Source organism: Sceloporus undulatus, chromosome 3 (assembly GCF_019175285.1).
Source record: "Sceloporus undulatus isolate JIND9_A2432 ecotype Alabama chromosome 3, SceUnd_v1.1, whole genome shotgun sequence".
Lineage (NCBI taxonomy): Eukaryota > Metazoa > Chordata > Lepidosauria > Squamata > Phrynosomatidae > Sceloporus > Sceloporus undulatus.
In genome coordinates, this window is record NC_056524.1 from 159993713 (window position 1) to 160016110 (window position 22398).

General features: G+C 39.9%; 1 protein-coding gene across 3 annotated transcripts in view; it reads right to left on the reverse strand.

Moving 5' to 3' along the window:
- OGDHL (oxoglutarate dehydrogenase L) overlaps positions 1–13468 on the reverse strand; it is a 69111-nt gene extending 55643 nt beyond the window's left edge. Inside the window, exons 1-2 of one of the 3 annotated variants that reach the window (XM_042459823.1) lie at positions 13288–13468; positions 4562–4791 (exon numbers count right to left, since the gene is read on the reverse strand). In XM_042459823.1, the coding sequence (XP_042315757.1) occupies positions 4562–4768 (207 nt within the window). In that variant the 5' untranslated portion in view covers positions 4769–4791; positions 13288–13468. The remainder of the gene's footprint in view (positions 1–4561; positions 4792–13287) is intronic. The other 2 variants (XM_042459819.1, XM_042459822.1) reach the window with 2 other exon arrangements.
- Between the last annotated feature and the right edge of the window lie 8930 nt (positions 13469–22398).

Here is a 22398-nt window from a genome sequence, read left to right on the forward strand (position 1 = left end):
CAATGTACTTCTGCAGTCCCAGTACGAACAGCACCGGTGCACCCTCGCACTGCTCTATTAAGCCCGTCTGTTTCGGGCCTCAGTTCCATTAAAATAATAATTTAAAAAGAGGTTAAATGTAATCTAAGTCCTACAGTGGGGACAAACTGCAGCCAGCAATGTAATCATATGCCTGCTTACTCGCAAGCAAATCTTTCTCTATTCAACAGCTTACTCCTTGTTGTTGCTGAGTGCGCTGAAGTTGATTCTAATTTACGGTAACCCTAAGCAAACCTATTACGGGGTTTTCTTGGCAAGATTCATTCAGAGGGGGCTGCCTTTGCCTTCCTCTGAGGATTTCCATGGCTGAGTAGGAATTCAAACTGTGGTCTCAAGTCATAGTGCAAGACTCAACCACTATACCACACTGGCTCTCTTACTTCTTTGTAGGAGTATTTCATTTAAGACTATGCAATACATATCATATTGATATATATATATATGAATAAATTCAAAAGACAGCACTTTCTTTTATTACAAAACTCAGTGATAAGAATGGCTCCACCCAAAAGCTGTTTCTATGTGTACTGTTTTTCTCACCACTTGGGGTGATAACCAGAACACTGTTATCTTAACAGTTTCAGTTCCTGACCATAATCATTTTTAGATGGTATATTCTAAAAATGAAAAGAAAAATAACCTTCACCTCTAAAAAAACAAAATGAAGGAAGTCATTACACAATATTAGTAGAATGGCTGCATACTAGACAACATGACAACATTTATGTACTCAATAGGTAAGCAAGCAATTTTTTTCAATTAATCTTGCGATACCAATAAAGGAGACTTGTCAAATTTCTTCCCTATGATCTATTGCCCTGACACCACTGTAAGAGCAAAAATAATGACACCTTTTTCAGAGCTTGTGTCATTTCATTCCCACAGCTGTTTCAGATCCTACTTTGCACTAGTGGAGCAAAGGATTACCAGGGAGGAGTAAGAAAAACACAGAATGCCTTAAGAAAGGCTTAATCCAAAAGATCAACTGGGAGAAAGGTAGTTTTTAGACAAAAGCAGACTAATCCTAAACACGTTGAATAAGACTCTGGGATTTACTTCCTGGACTACAACTCTGGAGATCAGGGTTTGACTCCCCACTGAAGCATAAAAACCCATTAGGTGACCTTAGACAAATCACACTTTCTCAGGCTCAGGCAATGGCAAATCCCCTCTAAAGAAACTTGCCATAGATAGCTTTGCCTTAGGGTCACCATAAGTAAAAAAATGACTTGGCGACACACAACAACAATAATGGTTTGAATTACAATTTTCCCAGGTGCGGAAATGAAACATTAAAAGGATACTACATCACATTTCCACGTACAGTGATTAACATGCCCTCTTCCAGAGTTAGTCATACATTCACTCTCTTAACACTGAAGACCTATGCACATCAAGGCCCAGTTATTAAGTTATGGCAGCTGTATTATTTTCTAGAACAGGAAGACCTAAAGATGGTAGTGCATGCACTGGTAACCTAAAGCCTTGACTTTTGCAATGTGCTCTACGTTGGAATACCTTTGTAAAAAGTTTGAAAACTTCACTTAGTTCAAAACACAGCAGCCAGATTGATCACTGGTACATCTAGGAGTGAGCATATCACACCAATATTAAAATCACTCCACTGGATGCCAGTGAGTTTCCAGGCAAAGTACAAAATGTTGGTTATTACCTTAAAGCCCTACACAGTTTGGTTCCAGGTTACCTACAGGATTGCCTTCTCTCATACACTCAGATCCTCCAAGAGATATATATTTCAACTCACCAGGACTAGACTGAAAACTGTTACCCAGAGAAAATTTTCATTGGCCACCCCTAGATTGTGGAATGACCTGCCAGGAGAGATTCAATAGCTGACTATGCCGTCTGAATTTAAATCAGTACTAAAGAGCTATCTCTTCCAGCAGGCCTATCCAGTTGATCTTCAACTATGAATTTTAAATTGGTGTATTTTAATTTTATATTGGATTATTTTAATGTGTCCTATGTTTATGTGTTTTAATTTATGTTGTACTCCACCTTGAGCTTTGGGGAGAGGAAAGTAAGAAATAAAATTCTTCATAATCATCATCATCATCATCATCATCATCATCTGCCTCAGCAATCTTACAAGCCACAGTGAATGATTAACTGGCCATGTTGGTCACAGTGTTCCATCTCTGGAAAGTGTTCTTTAGGAAGCTTTTCCTTGTACCACTACCGATGTTGTATTAATATATCTGGTTGTTTTATTGTTTTTACAAAAATATTACCCACTCTGGAAGGCAGCCAGCAGCCTAAATAATTTAAATAAAATAAGCCTTTCTTAGCAAAATGGAAATATAATGATGTTACTCTGGGTATCTAGTGCTCTGCATGGATTCAGTTTATCCTAGTTACCCATTTAAAAAGGATATTGAGTAAATGGAACCTCATCTGCCTAGTTTCTGAGAATCATATACAGTATTACAATGAAGCAGGACTCAATATGGACCAAATCCTGCTTCAAAGTAAAGTTGCACTGAATCAAGCTGCAGCTATGTTTGATACTCTGTTTTACTGATTACTTATATGGCTTGAGATGTGGGGAAATATAAGTCACTTCATCTCTGGAGAGGTTCAGCCACTGGAAAACACTTTCCTTAGAATAAAATCAGCCCACTATTCTTTCTCCATGCAGCTATTTAACTGTCTTTTTTGGAGTAAGCTCCCAAGACGTTGCTTCTTCAGACTATCAGAAAATGAGATCACACCATACTAATATGACTGTTCGCACGGCTAACTAACAGGTTCATGCATCTGTTATAGAGCTGTACTGATACAGGTACTTGGCAAAGATGCCCTTTGACCAGTAGGTCAGGATAGTATCCCATGTGTTAACCGTTTCAATGAATCTAATAAACTAGTCTTGCTGACAAAATGCTGCCCGTCCCTGAAACTCCCAAGTGATTACAAGCCATTTCTGATGACTTATAATGTAGTAAAGATATAGTTTGTAACATTAAACACATTAATTAGCTGTTTTACAATGAGCCATCAAACACCTAAGGCAATATACAATAACAACTTCAATTGTAGAATAAAGATACATGGAAAGAAATACAGTGGACCCTTATTATACGCTGGGTTTTGGTTCCAAGATCCCCCATGGATAACAAAATCCGTGGATGCTCAAGTCCCATTAAATATAATGACATAGCAAAATGGTGTCCCTCATAAAAAATGGAAAATCAAGGTTTGATATTTGAAATTTATATTTTTTGGAACATTTTCAAACCATGGATGCTTGAATCTGTGTATAAGAAAGGCCGGCTGTATTGCACATTACTAACCTAACGTTTTTTAAAAAAAATAGCAGCTTAAAGTCATGTTAAGGATGTGAAGAAATCTCACAATTTCTCTATGAAACAGGACAATAACAAGATTATAATCATTTTTCCCCATGAAAGATTCCACAATTTGTGCAAAATGTCTCTGTGTAAAATGAGTATCATTTACTTTGGTGAAGTAATGGACTCTTACAGATTGGCAAACTGAGCAAAAGATGCAGTGCTTCTAATTTTTGCAAAGTTCATGTCACACGGTTGATGACATTAAAGATTCATGTCACAAAGAAGCAACTACTGTAGTTCAGAAACACAATTTGTGCAATTTATGTATTTTGTGTAAAGATATGTTCTCAAAAATGCTAAGCTCTTCAAAAACCAAGTATTTCAAAGGTAAGGGGATTTCTGTTTGTTTCGTCTGTTTCTCATTTTTGCACATCAAAATAAGAGGAAGCGTTTAGACCCCTAAACCATGTGGCCACTTCAGGTTTGCCTCCTACTTCATGGCATCATCATCCCATTTGGATCTTTTGGATAGACTGGATGTCACATCTGCTTGAAAATGAAACATCTTCCACCAATTCGAGCAAGAATAGGAAATGAGATGAGTTCTTTCTGCTGCTTAAGGATTTGTGCCTTACCCACTCCTAGGAGCGAAACAGACAGTACCAAAAGGGTGGCGTGATGCCACTCCAGAGAGAGCCAGATTGGGGCTGCGGCAACCGCACACCGCAGCCCCAATCCGGCCAACTTCCACCCCAAACAGGAGCATAAAAAGTCGGTTCTTCTTTGGGGTGGAAAAAAGCCGTCCCCTCGCAGGTAGCATCTGAACACCATGCCCCCAAGTCACCCGGAAGCCAACAGGTGTGTAATCGCTTGCGCGGCTTCTGGGCGACTTGGGGGCACTTTACTGGGTCGTCTGTTTCGGCCCTTACTTTACTTTAAAAGGAGAATGTCATTTTGAGGGGAGCATTTCTTTTGAGTACACATGAAAGTTCTTGAAACAAAAGGAAAATTTACTAACCTTGGAATCTACAGGGACTAAGACAAGACAGAAGAACCATGAAATCCCTGTACTATGAACTCTATGAATTCTGCTTAGGAATGTTGGAAACTAAGTTATTACATGTGCCAAATCTGAGTTTTCTGGGTATGGAAATGACCTAATACATGCAGACACTATGTATTCCTTTATTTCAATGCATACACAGCATTACCTTATGCACGCTTTTTGGATTTTCAAGCCACGCATAATACATTTCTTCAACATAACTTGAATTAGTTCCACTCAGGAAAGGTTCTGTGACTCCAGTTGAAGCATAATTCCGACTTGGCAGAAATACTTTTCTGTTTACATTTTTCTCCACCAATGAACAAATGCCACGATATTTCAGGGTAGCAGAAATTAGTCGCAAGTGATTCATACTTTCTTCTTTAGTAGATCTTTCTACAGAAAGAAAACATTAAAAGGCGATTAGAAAAGCTGCCATTTCATGGATCTTTTTAACATAACATACACTGAAACCCAAGATTTTGTTATGGTGGCGAAAAAGAACAAACTCTCAGGCTGTGGGGGGAAATGATTTTATTCTTGCAATTAACTCGAGTTGCATCTTAGTACAGTCATCCTCAAATTTTTTACTCATGTAACCTCTTTTACATCTTCACATGGATGTCACACACCCCGCCAACATAATATATGAAAATAAATATTTTGTTTTTATTTATATTTTAATTCACAAATTCATGTACAGTCCTATTTCAAGGAAACATTTTTAATAAGGACATAACACTGTTAAGTTAGAACAATTTTATTTAAATAAATTCATTACTATGTGAGAGAGAAAATGAGTATGTGTGAGGGTTAAAGAAAGAATTAAAGTGATTGACTGAGTATGTACATATCTGTGAGCATTGGTGTATGTGTGGATGGCTGTGTGTAAAACAGTATGTACAAAATTCACAAATGTGTTAAGTACTGAGGCTCGGGATGGCCCCACCAGAGGCCATGATAAAGCAATATTCCCTGCTCTTTTCCTCTTCCCTCCAGCAAAGGCAACTGCTCCAATCACCCTCTGCATCTTTCTCTTCCCCTCCAGAACAGAAAAGGTTTGGAAAGTGGAGGGATCAGGGACTCCAAGTCTAATGCCCTCCTTGAGCAATGCCTCCATCATCTTTCAGGGCTCCTGCCCCACAGTCTGAGAATAATTGGACAAGTAATATTTAATAGCCCTATTCATGGGCTGCACTGAAAGAGTAAATAATCAGAAAGCGAATTGTCAAAATGTGGGAGAAGTCTGTATTGTATGGGTCCTTTTGGCTGGTAAAAATCATACCAGTACAGGTAGCTGGAATTGTTTCAAAGAGAAATGAAAACCTACCTCCACTGCTTTTCTTCTTCTTCAGAGATCCCCATAGATGCCCCAACATTCTCAAACTCATTTTAAAACTAGTGAATGTAACAGGATGCTGGGGAAAAGTGTGTGATGAGGATTCTTTGAGGGTGACTGGAGGAAGCTACCACAAAGTTGGGAGTTCAGGTGGGAGCAGTGCAGACATTAGGGGAAAGTTAGTCCAAGGGCAGTTTCATAGCTGATTCTCCCTGTGTATTGTCTGAATAGAGTGGTTATCTGTTATAGGGACGTAGCCGGGGGGGGGGGGGTTTGGGGCCCAGACCCCCCCCCCCCCTTGAAAAAAGAAATGGGTGTGCCTCCTGGCCTGCCCCCCCCAAGTCCCAATGTAATGGTGGCACTTAGTCTGGACCCCCCCCTTCCTATAATCCTGGCTACGTCCCTGTCTGTTAGTTGTCTCCAGTTTGCATTTGTCAAATAAATATTTTGTTGAAGCAAAGAAATACCTTGCTGAGCCCAAATCTCGCACCAACCTCTATGTTTCTGTCAGTTTGTCCTTTACTCTTCACAATTTTCACTGTCTGTAAAATATGCATCTTATCACTGGACATGGTCTTGTGATTATTATAATGTCTTGTGATTATTATAATGATATTATCTCAAAATTTCAAATGTGCCTATAAGGAGTTTTGGTCCATACTGCAACTTTTTTCCCACCACCTTGTGTTTTAGGATACAACACTGAGACATAGAGTGTGCAAATACTGTAAACAGACAGAACACAGGTAACAAAATGAATATATACCTGATAAGCTTAGCACTTGCAAAGCATTTTAGTACTAGCAAGGCATTTTAAACCAAAGCACCTTAAAGCAAGGTACGTCTGTGTAACTGAGCAATGGGTGACAAATATCTTTGCCCAGGGTCTGATTAAGGAGGGCAGAAGAATAGATAATAGGCCAGGTCTTCAGTTTGGTTACAATCAACTACAGTGCCCTTGATATCTGTTGGTTTTTGATTCCAGGACCCCTTGTGGATACCAAGATCTGTGAATGCTCAAGTCCTATTATATACAGTGGCATAGTAAAATGGTATCCCTTATATAAAATAGCAAAATCAAGGTTTGTTTTTCAGAATTTATATATTTTTCAATATTTTCAAGCCATGGATAATTGAATCTGTGGATACAAAGAGACAACTGAATGCATTTTCTTTCTGTAATTGGGTAGAAATCTCCCTTCAAAACATCTACTGTACAAGGAATCTGCTGGAATCTCAGTTCTGTAAAAACTCTTTGAAGGTGAGAAAAGGTCAACGTTTCAAAATACTGTGGCCTTGCATAGGTGACTCAGATCTGTGGGTACCGAATGGAAATCTGTGCCCCAGCTATTGCTGCTCTGTCTCAGATAGCACCGTGTTCAGACATCCCGTTTTTAAGGTCATAAGGACTAAGATAATTCTCTGTGTTTAGGTTGTAGACCAGTGATGTCCAAACTCTGGCCCTCCAGATGTTTTGGACTTCAGCTCCCCTGCATCCCAGACCATTGGCCAAGGCTTCTGGGAGCTGAAGTCCAAAACACCTGGGGGGACAGAGTTAGGACATGGCTGTTGTAGGCATTTAACTTGTCTTGACACAAACCTCAGTTGCTTTAACCACCTGGAAACATCCAGGTCACACAATATATATAGCCAAGTCCTTTCCAGTCAAGCATTCTCTGAAGATGCCAGCCACAGATGCTGGCGAAATGTCAGGAAGAAACTCTTCTAGAACATGGCCAAAGAGCCCGAAAAACACACAAAAAACTAATAAAAAGGCAAAATGAACTGTAGGCATTGCAAGCATTATGAATTGTAGGCAAAATGAACTGTATGCACTACTAATCAGTTGTGAAATAGCAGTGCTTATGTTTTCCTGTATACAATATAGTACATCAAAATATTTTTCTACTGGTTATCAGCTAGGTTTCCAGAGTCCCTTAGAAATGTAAAGTAGTGCCAGTGCTCCATTTATACAATAATCCAGTTACAAGATGGATAACCCAGAAAGTCAAAACAGATTTGTTCACTCCTGTTACCATAACAATTCACACTCGACAAATTAACCAATTTATACAAATGAATAATTATTCTGTTTATGAAGGCATGAAGAAAATAACTAACTATATCAGAGAGTGAATTAGTCATCTCTGTGTATGCTAGACATTCATTTTGTGAATGAAATCTATTTTCCTCTCATATTTTGCTTGTGCTTGCAACAAAAGTACTAAGGAGACATATGCGTTCACTATAAGAATTCCAGTTTCTTTATCCCTGGTCTGGCGTAATTCAAGACAAGAAAGCAAACATAACTAAAAAGGTATGTTTCCAAACATTAAAGGTCCTCTGGCAAAAAACCTAAGTGGGGATAAGAAATAGCTAGAAGGTGTTAAACTTGCTGAGCAACTTGTGTATGTATTTGTAATACTACTTAGTACTGCAATAATCCAGTCAACCTCTGGTCAAGAAGCCAAGGAGATTATGACACATCCCTTCAGGTATGAAGTTTAATCCTTGGAATGATCTTCTTTTTTTAAAGTTCAGATGGAACAAAGCCATTATATGCATCATAGGTCAATAAATTCCCCCAAACTAGGATCCTAAGTGTATCAGACAGTCCATTCTAGGTTGACAGTTAAGGAAAACTTACGATCTAGTTTGAGGATTCTCAGAAAGCAGCATTAACAAGCTTCATTAACGTTGAACTGAGATTACTGCTTTCTTATTGTATGATAACTTCTGGTATGACAAAAATCTCAATGACATTGTCCACTACCTCACTGGTGTACAGCAAAAATTAGGAATGATAAATCCATTCAGCAGATACAGTGCAAATTTCTAAGATGCAACCCAAAACCACAATCTGGTATTGAAATGGTAAGTTTGTATATTCACCCAAAGACAACCGTTATCCAAACAAAAGAAAAGTGTAGCCAGTGGAGTCACACAGTCCTAAGCCATGTTTTAAGATGTGAGAAGAGATGTCTTGAAATATACGATTGTGTAGTGCTGTGGATCTGCAAATTTATATCAAAATAAATGAGACCACAAGCCCTCCAACACTGCATGCAAGCTTTTGATCCACCATATTCTGTAAAAAGAAAACTATATTATGATTTGGGGGAAAAACAGTTAAATCTTTCTCTGGAATTGAGGGCAAGCAGAGATATTCTACACTATTTCAATAGGTTTAATGTATAGGTCAATATCTTTAATGCAACAGACTGAGAAATGTCTGAGATTATGATAATGTCTAACTGTACTGTCTAACAGTACTACATTTACTAATTAGTAAACGACTGACATGGCTGTAAAAACAAACAAACTCAAGACTAGATAATCTCTGTATGACCTAGTGAATGCCTCTGAATAAGACAGAAAATGAAAACTATGAGCTATGCAATACCAGAAAAGTGTTGGGGGTTGTTAGCTGTTAGCTGTATAGCCGTAGTTTCTTTTCCTCTTTCCCATGAGCTCCCACTTCACCTCTTTACGGTCTTTCAAACCTTTGGAGAGCTTTCCTGGGTGCAAGAGAGGAGGAATTCATCTCACCAAAAATGTCTATTGAGATGGCAGATGGGTCCCATGATTTCATCCTTTGCCTCCCATTCAAAGAACGTGGGCCACATGTTGGAAATTTTAAGTTTTTTCCAGTGCTAATTATTAATCCACAAATCATATAAGCCTTTTAGAAAAGGACAAAGAAATGGGTTTCACACATATCACACCAAACACTTTCTATGGCTGATATCCCAAACCAATTTATGAGAGAAGGATCCTACAAAAATTAATGATAGGACATTGAGAAACTGGAGCATGTCCAAAGGAGGGCGACCAAAATGGTGAAGGGTCTGGAAACCATGCCCTACGAGGAACACCTTAGGGAGCTGGGGATGTTTAGCCTGGAGAAGAGAAGATTAAGAGATGATATGATAGCCCTGTTTAAATACTTGAAGGGATGTCATATTGAGGAGGTAGCAAGCTTGTTTTCTGCTGCTCCAGACTAGGACCCGAAGCAATGGATGCAAACTGCAGGAAAAGAGATTCCACCTCAACATTAGGAGGAACTTCCTGACAGTAAGGGCTGTTCAACAGTGGAACACACTCCCTCGGAGTGTAGTGGAGGCTCCTTCCTTGGAGGTCTTCAAACAGAGGCTGGATGGCCATCTGTCGGGGATGTTTTGATTGAGATTTCCTGCATGGCAGAATGGGGTTGGACTGGATGGCCCTTGGGGTCTCTTCCAACTCTATGATTCTATGATATATTCCCCAGAACTATAGGGTCCTCATACAGTCCGAAAAATACCCTCCAGTTCTTTTACTACATGAGAATCTGATTCTGATGAAACCGGTATCCACTGTTATCCATCTGAGCCTAACATATCTTTCACATATCATGTGACAAAATATGAGAAATATTTGGCCCCATACAGACAGGCCAAAATAAAGCTGCTTCGGGTCACTTTGGAGGTATGCTGTTTAAGTGATGCATACGTCCTAAGAGTCTGGAAGCTGCGTCAAAGCCACAATCCAGTCCTAAGGACTGGAGCCGCAGCTTTGGTGCAGCTTCCAGACTCTTAGGATGCATGCATTATTGAAACAGCATACTTCCAAAGTGACCCAAAGCAGCTTAATTTTTGTCTGTCTGTATGGGGCCTTCCATTTCTTAATAAAGAAATTCCTGGTGATGTCCAAGTTCAGGGAACTATGGTTTGTTCAAGTATGATTAGGAACCGAGGACCTAACCCTGGTTAGTGAAAAAAGCCAGATTTAAACCAGCATCCTGAATTAGGATGTGAAGGGAGACTATGCTTAGTTTAAAACTGGAAGCTTTAAAGCTTTAAAACTGGAAGAACTGAGAGGCATTCACAAGTCCATGGCTTGAGTAGTCTTTGGATCATTCATTTGGCAGGAACCCAGTGCAAATGAATCCATGTGAATGTCAGTAACACTTTGCACTACACCAAATTTTGAACCAGTCCTATGATATGCCAGAGCATGCTTTTATGAACCAAGCAGCACTTTTAACAGGTGAAATGTATGTATTCATAAAACATATGTATTTGTTTCCCTTATAATGGATTTATGTATGCATAATTGGATTTTGTAACCTGACGCAAACCCTAGAAAAGAGGAGCCTAGATATCTAAAATAAACGGATGACAAAAAGATTTAAGAAATTAACTTAAGGGTACACTAGCACGCCAACGCTATAAAATCTGTGAGTTTACATACATTTAATTCCGTGCGGAAATGGATATCAAAATCTTTCGCCTAAAATAAGTTTGACAGTCTTCAAGAGAGATTGTCATGACTCAGTAACTGGTTAAAAATAGGAAGCAAAGGGGTAAAAGAGAAAGACTTTTCACAACACTGGAATTTTCCAGTAGATGTGTGTTGAAACTGGTGGCTTGGAAGCAGGTGAGTAAAGTTGCCGATGGTGTTGCCAAATTACTGAAGATAATGAAGATCCAGGCAGATTGTTAAGCGCCCCAAAGGGAGTTCTTACTGTTAAGCAGCAAAATGACCAATGAGGTTGCATGGAAGTATTACTTCCATGCAAAATAATACAACAAGTTATTGTATACACTGACAGATTCTGGCTCTGCTGTGGGTTTCGTCCAATAATGTGAAGTAACTACCTCTAAATTAAGCTGCTTCTGAGAACAGTGGATATAAAATTATACAATAGTCATATACTAAATAATGTTCCTATACACAATTCCAATCCCCACTCGGCCGTGTAAACCCACTGGGTGACCTTGGGCAGGTCACACTCTCTCAGCCTCAGAGGAAGGCAATGGCAATCCTCCTCTGAACAAATCTTGCCAACAAAACCCTAGGATAGATTCACCTTAGAGAGTCACCGTAACTCATTAACAACTTGAAAGCACACAACAACAACAACAATAACAACAGCACCAAACACAACTCCAAGACAGATCTGGCATATATGTGTCAATATAGAGTATTTCAGTATTTGAATGAATATATCCGCACACCATAAAATACTAGATATGATATTCAAAGACATATCTTTAAATAAAAGCATACATATATACACAGCGATTCCGTACAGTCACCTCCTAAATGTACTGCCTCCCTACCATCTGAAACTGCTGTGCAATTATACACCTCTTCTCCCATCTATGTATTAACCACACACCCCTTCTGCCACCTATTTATCCCTTTCCTTTTCATCATGTCTTGGTGAGTCTACTGAAGTCAGATGGGCTGACGAACTGCAAGGACCCTCGAATCATTCGACCAGATGCACAAAGCCCCGGCCAAGTTAAATTAGCACCAGATTTATGTATCTTTCAAAGCAGAGATGACCCCATCAATTTAGGGGTTACATGCCTGGCTAAACTGCATCCAGGGAAGCCCGTCCTTATTAATATTCTCTCTTCTCGGTCCAAATAACGTTCAGCGAGGGGCAAGCAGCTCTGTGGCCTGTAGAGGAACGGTGGCTGCAACACTTTCCGAGGCCAAATCTCGACAAAGTATCCCAATGAAACATTGAGGTCCAAGCTAAAACCAAGAAAACAAGCGCTGCCTTCAAAGCATCCTCTTCCAGCAGTGTCCCCTGTAACCCCCTCGAGAGATACCACCCTGTTTCCCCAAAAAACAAGACACTGTCTTATATTTATATAAGAAGACGCACTATGGCTTATTTTCAGGGGACGTCTTGTTTTTATTAAGTATGGTACAACGATCTACATTTTATTCAAATATAGTAGTTGTCGTCTTCTTCTGGGACGTTGTCATAACCCTCCGAAGCCGGAATCCCGTCCCGGATTTCTTGTTTTTAAAAACGTAAGCTGTTCTGAGAGCCTTTGAAGAGCGGGGCATAAATACACTTTGACATCTGCGGATGTGATTCATGTGTTCTCTCTAGGAACATCTAGGTCCTCCGGGGCAACTCTATGGCCAACTTTAACTAAACGTCGCACCAAAAGACCTACTAGAGGTTGAGAATACTCTACTAGGTGTTTGTGGCTCCTCCAGGGCGGTTCTATGGCCAGTGTCTGGCAGATGTTGACCTTAGAGCTGCACAGGAGAGGTTTCTAGAGAGGTGTCCTCTCAGGTAAAAACATGGAGTCTTTGTTATTGGGGTTTTTCCATGTTCACAGGGGTCTTGTGCCCCTAACCCTAGCCAATATGGAGGGGCAAATAAATATATAAGGAGGTGCCGAAGGGCATCTCAGCCTGCCATGGGTGACTCTGAGGCAGCAAGGCCTGTAGCCATGAAAAGGGCCTCCCAATAAGCCCACCTCCCTCCTCCTCCCTTCCCCTCCTGAGCCCCAGCCTCCATTTTCCCCTTCCAACGGCCCTTTTATAGTGCCCCCTCCTCCCCTCCCCTCCAATCAGAATGGCGCACGAGGACAATGAGTGGGCGTTCCTGTTGCTATGGAAACCCCCGCTCCTTCGCCTCCCCCCTCCCTCCCTCCCTCGCCTTGGGTCCTCTCTTGCCTCTCTCTCTCAGTTACGGTTGGGAGAGTGGTCGCGTCCGCAGGGGGGAGGGGGGCGAGGGACAAAGAAACAGAGAGAGGTACCTGTTGGGTCACGTGATGCACTCGCTAAGCGGAGCGGGGAGGGAGGGGCTCTCGTGAGAGACAAGAAGAGAAAGATGCTCGGCCGAGAATAGGCGGCGCTAAGGGAGAAGGAGGGAGGGAGGTTTTGGAGGGAGAGAGAGACAAAGGCGGCCCCGCCCCCTTTTTCAGCGGTTGGGCGCGCTCTCTCTCTCTCTCTCTCTGTGAACGAACTCTGGAAGGTGTGTGCGCGCGCGCGCCGGCAAAGAGGTCGCTGTCCTCGCGCCGGGCGGTGCTGGATTGGCGGGAAACTGCTCCTGCCTAGCCTTCCTCGCGCGCATGCGCGGTGGCGTTACACTGGTGCAAGTTTACATGCTGCCCTCCTCCTGGCTCTTTTCCTTTTCCCTTTTCGTTTAAATCAATGTATTCTTTTTTTACTTCTAATTTCTCATATATATATACATATATATATGAATATATTAAGGAAATAATTTAGTTGTATAGAGGAATGTAATTTTATTTTTTAATTTCTAATAAAATTCCCCCCCAAAAAAATTAGATGAGATTTTATTATTATTATTTTTATTATATAAAATAAAATAACATTTATTATTTAAAATAATAAATAATAACAGTATTTTTTATTTGTATCCCGCCCCTCTACGCAGCGCAATCGAGGAGGCTTACGACATTAAAATAATTTTATTAGTAGTATATAAAATAAAATAAATTTTATTATTATTATTATTATACATAATAAATAATAATAAAGTTTTATTTTTATGCTGCCCCTCTACGCAGCGCCCTACGACATTAAGATATACAGTCCATATCTCCCAATACCACCCCTCATAAAATACAATTAAACGATTTACAATATAAAACATAACCTAAAATAATAAACAACAAACAACAGTGATTGCCTCAAAAACAAAAAAAAATCAGGGTCCAGCAATTAGGTTTTCTTTTTATGTATCTTTATGGGGCCAACCAAAATGCACAACTACATGTCGCAAGCTTTATATGTTAGTGTTGGAGCTGTAAATTGGGCTGGTATCAAAATGGATACCAAACAAATGTGTCCGTCTTCCTTCTTGTAAATGGGCCCGTCAACAGCAGTCCGTTAGGCTAAGATGGCCACCATGGCATTTTGATCCAGAACTTGCAAAAAAGTGACTTTGGGGGGCTGTAACTCTCATAATCTCCCATAATGTCCCGCATGAAAAGGGATCTTGAAGTGGCCTTTGGGGCTAACTGAAAGAAAGAAGCTGGTAGCATGAGCTTTCGTAGACTTCAGCCTACTTCCTCAGATGCATTTGGCGGAGTGAAAAGTCCAGAGACAGGCCTATATGAGCCAGCTGTGTGGAAGAGAGTTCAAATTCAAGACCTTGCATTTGAGGGGACGTACTAAAACAAAGGACAACATTTGCCCATAGGGAAACTAGACTTGACCATAGAGGATCATTGGAGAATACATACTCATAGAGAATATAGAGGCTGGGTTGCTAAAACATTCAGCATCAAAAAAGCAATCCATAAATGTTCCTCTATGGGCAAGTATTTATTATTATTATTATTATTATTATTATTATTTATATAGCGCTGTAGATTTGCACAGCACTGTACATAAAAACAATAAATCTAAAAGAGTAAACCTGCCTATGGCATACAATCTAAGAAATGATAGGATAATACAAATAAAATACATAGCAATACAGGAAATGGTTCAACAAAACAGGCAACAAAAAGAAATCAGATAGCAAATGATAATCGCGCAATGTTTGCCAATGATTCTCTATGGGTAAGTATTCTCTTATTATTCTCTAGTCTATAGGCAAGTATTCCCCAATGGTACTCTATGGGCAAGTATTCTCCTATTATTCTCTATGGGCAGGTATTCCCCAATGATCCTCTATAGGCATGTTTTCCAATGATTCTCTATGGGCAAATATTCCCCTATTATTCTTTATGGGCAAGTATTTTCCAATGATCCTCTGTGGGCGAGTATGGTTTCCCTATGAGCAAGTGCTGTCCTTTGTTTTAGTAGGTCCCCATTTGAGGAAGGAGGCTCAAGCCTGCAAAAGCTCATGCTGCCAACTTTCTTTCTTTCAGTCAAGATATTCTGCATACTGATTTTCCAGCTATATCTTTGGATTCTGACACCTCCTCTTTTTATCAAAGAAGTACACCACTGGTAGTTATTTCAGCTTTTTCGCCAGGTCCAAGCAACGTCTGGGCAGGCTGTAGGCCTTCTCTTCAAAGACTTGGGAAGTCAACAGTTCCTCTTAGGGGGGCAGATTGGACTCAGTAGTAACAGCCATAACAGCCTCAACAGGATTACTGACCCTGAGAGGAGAAATCATACGACACACACACTCTCCCTCTGTCTAAAGTTGTTGTTCAGCCCTGTCTGTTGTTGTTGCTGTTGTTGGTAATCACATGGCTCGCTCAACTAGCACAGAAAGACTCACTTATGAAAATACCAGAGGGCATAACAGTTTGGCACCAATGGGAAAGCCCATCGTTCTGAACTGCAAAAAAAAATGCTGCTATCTTAGTTCCAAAATATAATGCCTGTCTTAACCGCTGCATTTTGAGGAAGGTCGAATGACAGCCACCTAACGCAGCTTGGAGCTGAACAGTAGTGCGACTCACATCTGTTTCATTGCCTCACCACTTACCAGCTGAACCTTTATGGGCTGGCATTAATAAGTCACACTGTTATTGTTAACTACCCTTGAGTTGGCCCCGACTCATGGTGACTCTGTGGATGAGACATCTCCAAGCCTCGCTATCCTCGACTGCCCTGCTCAAGCCCTGCAGATTTATACCCGTGACTGTGATTTGAGTCTCGCCATCTGGCGTGTGATCTTTCTCTCTTTCTCCTTCCCTTCACCTTTCCTAGCATTATTGTCTTTTCTAGTGAGTCATGCCTTATGCGGGGCCAAAAAGGCACCATCACAAAATGGACATGCTAGGCCCATAGGGGTGAAAGTGGAGTTACACAGGAGAAAGCCAGGATATAAATCCCATAAATAAATAAATAAATGTGTGTTGCTCCATGCCTTGTCTGTGTGCATTGCAATTGCACATTGTGCATTGCATGCCACAGCTGCATATTTTTTTATTGTTCATTGCGGTTGTACATTATATATTGCATGTCGCTCATTGAACAATAGCCCCTTGTCATTGACAAGCATTACACCATGTAGCTATCCTTTTTTACTTGTACCGCTATGATCAATGCAGAATAGCGGTCTATAAATAAATATTATTATTATTATTATTATTATTATTATTATTATTATTATTATTATCCTGCATAGGAATTGCATAGTGCTCACACAGCATATCTGCATGCAGAAATTTATGCTACACTTGAAGGGATGTTGGACTGCAGCCATGAAAGAAATGTCTGGTGGTAGCCACAGCCAAGAAGCTACCAGAGGCCCATCAGTGGCACCAGTCAAAGACTTTCTAAGGTCTGGTGGCAGTCCTAGTGAAAGAAGCACATGTTTTGTTTCCATTTTCAGTCTAGGCCACGCTGACACTATTAAGCAAAGCAGCCTTATGAAAATTCCTTCCCTCTTACCTACTACATTTCTCATATTAATAGAGTGGGAAAGCATTTAGATAATAAACAGATTAAAGCAACAATTGTCTTGGCAACAGCATGAAAGAAAATCAGGGAGGATAAAGCAGCAGGTTGTTTCTATTTTTTCAAAAGTGGAAATGGAATTAATAATCATACAAATTTTAATAGGTACCTAATGAAAATCCATATACTTTTGAGATTACTGTTGCACTTTTTCCTGAAGATACGTATGTGAAATCCAAAAAAAAGGAAAATATCTTAGACCTTGACAAAGTGACTGCTTACAATTGCTAATAATTGAATTTTATTCCTGTGTTCTCCGCTGGAAAATACAGAAAACTGACAGCAACACAGCATTGCAACATGGACTGAGTTATTCATTTAGCTTCATATCACACCTCTTTTCCTTGATTTTTTCCCCCCAAGGTGCACATATCTTTGATCATGTTTGTTATTTTTGCTGTGCTTCATGGAACAGCAGAGCGACCTGCAACCAAGGTCTCTAATCTGTAGAGTTTATTAAGATTGTCACCTCCCACCCATAAATATCAACATGTATCACAATTTTTGTTGCAGTTGGAATGCAGTGGAAATAATGCACCTGACCTAGAAAGGAACAAAGAAAATGAAAGAGCTGCAATTCATTCACTGGAAAAGCGTGTTACAAAGATGGCTTCATGAGGGGCAAGCAAACCTCACTGATTAATTTTAAAACAGGGATCTAAACTAGCAAGGATAGCTTTGTAATATAATTTAAAAGAGCAGGATGCTTAGAGCACCATATTGAAAGTAATTAAAAATATAAAATGTGTGTTTCTAATCATGAGGAAAATCATTACAGATTTATGAAGCACTATTATTTTTCAAAAGGATTGGATATATTTCCAGAGAGTTTCAAATCTCTTAAAGCATTGGCTTCTTGTTACCTCTTTTTCCTTTGTATTCTGTGTTGCTTAGCACATGTTGTAACTTGCGAATCCCAACTATTTAACAAACACCTATAATGTTTAATGCTCTTTTTTTATTACAGACTATCACAATCTATGACAGTTGTCCTTCTTTTCCCATTGACTTCAATGGATAGTCAATGCACAGAAGAAGAAAAAAGGAGAGAAACTGCCAGCCAGAGAAAGATCTGAGGTCAAGTCCATATGTAGTTTTAATCCTTTATACTTACTCTCCTCTTATTTTTACATAAACCCTGAGATGTTTTGCAACAAATAATAAAGAATGCAGAAGCAAGATTAACTCTTTCCCATGCTTTTACAGGCTCAGATTTATTCCTACCATACTATTAAGATTCACATTAAGAGTGACATTGGACATAAACTTCCCTTTACTGGAAGAGTGACATTTAAGGAAATGCCTCAGTTGCAGTTTTCCAGGCACTAAATTTTCTTCACTAGTTTAAGAATAGTCCATTGAACTCATCAAAACGCTTTCGATGCCACTGTGAACAGAAAATGTAAAACAGCAATAATTCACAATTCACTAATAATGCAAAGGCAAATTACAACCTAGAGAGCCTGTGTGGTGGATTGGTTTAAGCATTGGACTATGACTCTGGAGACCAGGGTTCAGTTCCCTGCTTGGCCATGGAAACCCACTGGGTGACCTTAGGTGAGTCACACACTCTCAGCCCAAAAACACCCCATGGTAAGGTCACCTAAGGATCATCATAACTTGGAAACAACTTGAAGGCACACGACAACAATTAGAACCTAACTATGGATATTCAGGTAAAAAAAGGGTAATGGTAGTATTGATGATGGTGCTTGAGACTGGGAATAGAGAGGAAGACTATTAAATATAGAAGCTTTTGTGAAAGGGATTGGATGAAGGATTGCCAAGAAGTGGCACCAGACCTGGGACAAGAGTCATGATTGCCCCTTCACCTGCAAAAAAATATACACTCTTTGGTCTGCTGAAATAACAAATTTGGTTGTATAATATACTGTTTGTTTATTATTTACTGCTGCAAAGAAAATATCATAGCAAAGGATTTAGCAAGTTAGGTATCAGCGTGAGATTATATTGGTTATTGCCAGTTAATTATGTCAAGCTCTTCCTCCCTTTTCAAATTTGCTCTCCCTCTGCAGCACCATTTTGTGACCCTTGTGTTTCACTCACTTTCAGCTTCTCAGGTCCTTGGAAGTACAGTAGTGGAGTTGCTTAGCTTGCCGTTTCTTGAAGAATATCTGAAGCTGAACCACTACCATTCTCTTCTCCAATTTCTTTTTCCAAATTTTGGGCTCTATGGGTACAGCAAGATCCGCTTCAAGAGACACTTATGACCCTTTCTCAACCCAAAAGCATGGCAACCATGTTTCAATTCTTGGCTATGATTGGTCTCCTTTCTAGGCTAGCCTTGCAGTTCCAACCCTTGGTCTCCCGTCACTTACCTTGCCTTCTTTTCCCCTCTTAATCCCTCCCTGGATTTGGTCTTTGGACCTCAAAGTGCCTTGTCCTCCTTTGAAGTTGGGTCAGCTGGTCATCCTGGGTAATTGTGACCAGATTCTCTTAAGAACAGCCAAACCCAGATAGATAGATAGATAGATAGATAGATAGATAGATAGACAGACAGACAGACAAGTGGAAGTTTATATAGATACAGTGCTGCAGCCACTCACTCAGAAACCACAAGGTTGTAAGTTGAATACCAGTCAGGGGCTCAGGGTTGACTCAGCCTGGTATCCTTCCAAGCTCGCTAAAATGAGTACTCAGCTTGTTGGGGGCAATTGGCTTACACATTGTAAACCACTTAGGGAGTGCTTAAGTGCACTGATAAGCAGTATAGAAATGTACTTGCTATTGCTATTGCTATTGCTATATGGAATCTTCATATACCTCTATACTGGCTTACCAGAAGCTATATTACCAGCAATCCCCAAAAGCCTTTTTTCAAATGCCATTCTCGTGACTTCTACAACTGGATTCCATTGCAACCACAGTCCCTTACACGCACACATATACACACTGCAGTTGCTCAAGGCATTGGCCTGCCCCAGTTCCATTTATGTCCATTAGGGTAGGAAGATATTAATGGTAGGTTTTACATCCATCTCACCCACCCTCTGGGCTTAGGCCATCATCTCTCAAAGAACCAAATTGTATAGGGCAGCAACTGACAGGTGTTTAGCAAGAACAAGGAATTCCTATGACAATTTTCTGCCCTGAGATCTTTTATGTTTTCTCCACAGCTTTTGTTTTTATTCTTAACAATGGCAGTACGTTTGAGTTATAAATGTTTCTCATACGGTTTGTCCACTTGGAGATGAGATGGTGATCTCATGTACTTAGTCACAGAACATACTGAAAACTGATAAGTCTATAGATGTTGGGAGAATTTTGCTCTTTCTAAACGTGTACTGTACATGACCAATTGAATGCACTGATTCCCTCCCATCTCCATACCACCTCTGATATAGCAAGCTGGTATGGAAATAGTATAGACTAGCAAAACACTTCCAACACAATTAATTTACAGTTGCTCATTATCCATTAATCTAAATTTCCTGACCTTGGTGAGAATTTCAAACCCTCTCCCTCTGAATGGGACTAAAATTTACTGACAGTTAGACTGTGTCAGTTCTGCTTTGCTGCTGCTGTGTGTTTGTTTTTTGCAAAACAAAAGCCTATACCATACCTTCTAACTGTCCTAGTTTGGGAAGGACAATCCTGATTAACCCTCTCTTATCCAAATGTCCCTGTTTCTTTCTCCTCTCCCCATTTTCTCCCTTCATCCTCAGCTTGCTTCAATTGCTACAAACTGAGTTCAAAATACCAAAGTAGTTTGCACTCAACTCAGCAGGAAGGAGAGGAGAGGATGAGGTTTGAATTTTGTTCTTCCCTCTGGGCTTAGGCAAAAGCAAACAGCTACAGCCTCCCCTAGACTGTGTGTTCTTCCTCATTATTAACATTTGCCATCTTGATGCACTCAGATGTTGCTCGACCACACGTGTCTCAGTTTTCATCTCTGAAATGTTGGAAGGTACACTGTACATACCAAATAGCTTGTATTTCCTTGTTCATCACAGATCTGAAAAGCAATAAAGACTGTTAATAAATAAATGACCTAATGAGAAATCCACACTTTTTTTTTAAAGAAAGGTGAAAGCGCCCTGGATTTAGGAAATATAAGTGTATCCATAGCTCTGAACAAATATTTCCCACCACTGGAATCAGAGATTGCTGGTTCTTCTTTAAAATGTATAGCTGCAATCACAGGACTATTTTAATTCCAGAAAAAGAGTCACAGCTAGGAGCTGAAGTACAGTTGAGAGATTCAAGTTCATCCATTGAGAATGATTACCTTACCTCCTCCAGTCACTAGATTGGGAGTGTGTAACCAGTGCCATTTGAAGATGTAGGAAAAATAGAGACATACTTAGAAAATCCAGGAAAGGTGGGGAAAGCTGTTTCAATTAAACTGCTGTTTTAAATTATTGTAACCTTGAATTCCCATTATGGGAGAAAAGCAGGATATAAATCCTTGAAGTAAATTAAATTACAAGGTCTAGTTTAATATAAGGCACATAATTAAGCATTAGCCAAACAAAAATAAGCATATACCAACTACTTTGTTTCAATTAGTCCCAAAGGTGCTACAAGATCTCTTTACATACTAAGCTAACTTTCAGTTTCATATAAATAGCAGTGCTCTGCTGAGGCTCTTATGCATGCAAGGTTCCACTGCAGTTTCTAATTATCTAAACGTTTATATTTCTTAGGTGTTATGGAACTATATTCCTGTAATGGGGCCACTTCTAGACTCTGCTGCTACTCTCCTATAAATAATCTTTCAAGCAACAGCTTCACAACCTTATACAGTATAGTGTGATGAATCTGTTATCCAAGTAGGTGAAAGGAAGCATTTTCCTGGACATCTGTAAACTATTGGGAATACCTGAAGGCCTCTCTGTATTGTGTCCTAAGGGTACATGTTCCAGATCACTTAATATATGAGAATTAGCTCAGGATGACATGATGATGGGTACAGTAAACCATTCCAGACCACCTTCTGGAGACGAAGAATGGCCTCAGATGGCAGCCAATATCTTAGGCTTCAAAGACAATACGTATACTCTTGAATAACATATACAGGGAGTAATAAACTGATAACAATCAAGGTCAATAGTAGCTTTCCTCCAGATCATGTTGCATTGCATTGGACCACAATATTGGATGACACCTTGCATTTTGATTTGATAACTGTAGCCCATTTCATTTGGAGAACACAGGTTGTGGAAGTCTGGTACCCACAATCTGTCCAGTGTCCAATGGCAGATACCTAGGGGTTTAGATCCAACTTTGTTTGTTTCATTTTTACAATAGCCAACGGGTTTGAATTGGTTAATAATTTTGTCATGAAAGCCCAAATCAATTAAGGAAGAAAGGCTGAATGAACCATCCCCTATGTTAGGCTACTGTGATCATTTATGCTGAAGATAGCACTTCTTCAGGTATCAAGATTTCTGACTCTCCAGGGCTTTTGGTCAACACATTGATGACCTTGAATTCAGACCAGAAGCCTATTGTTC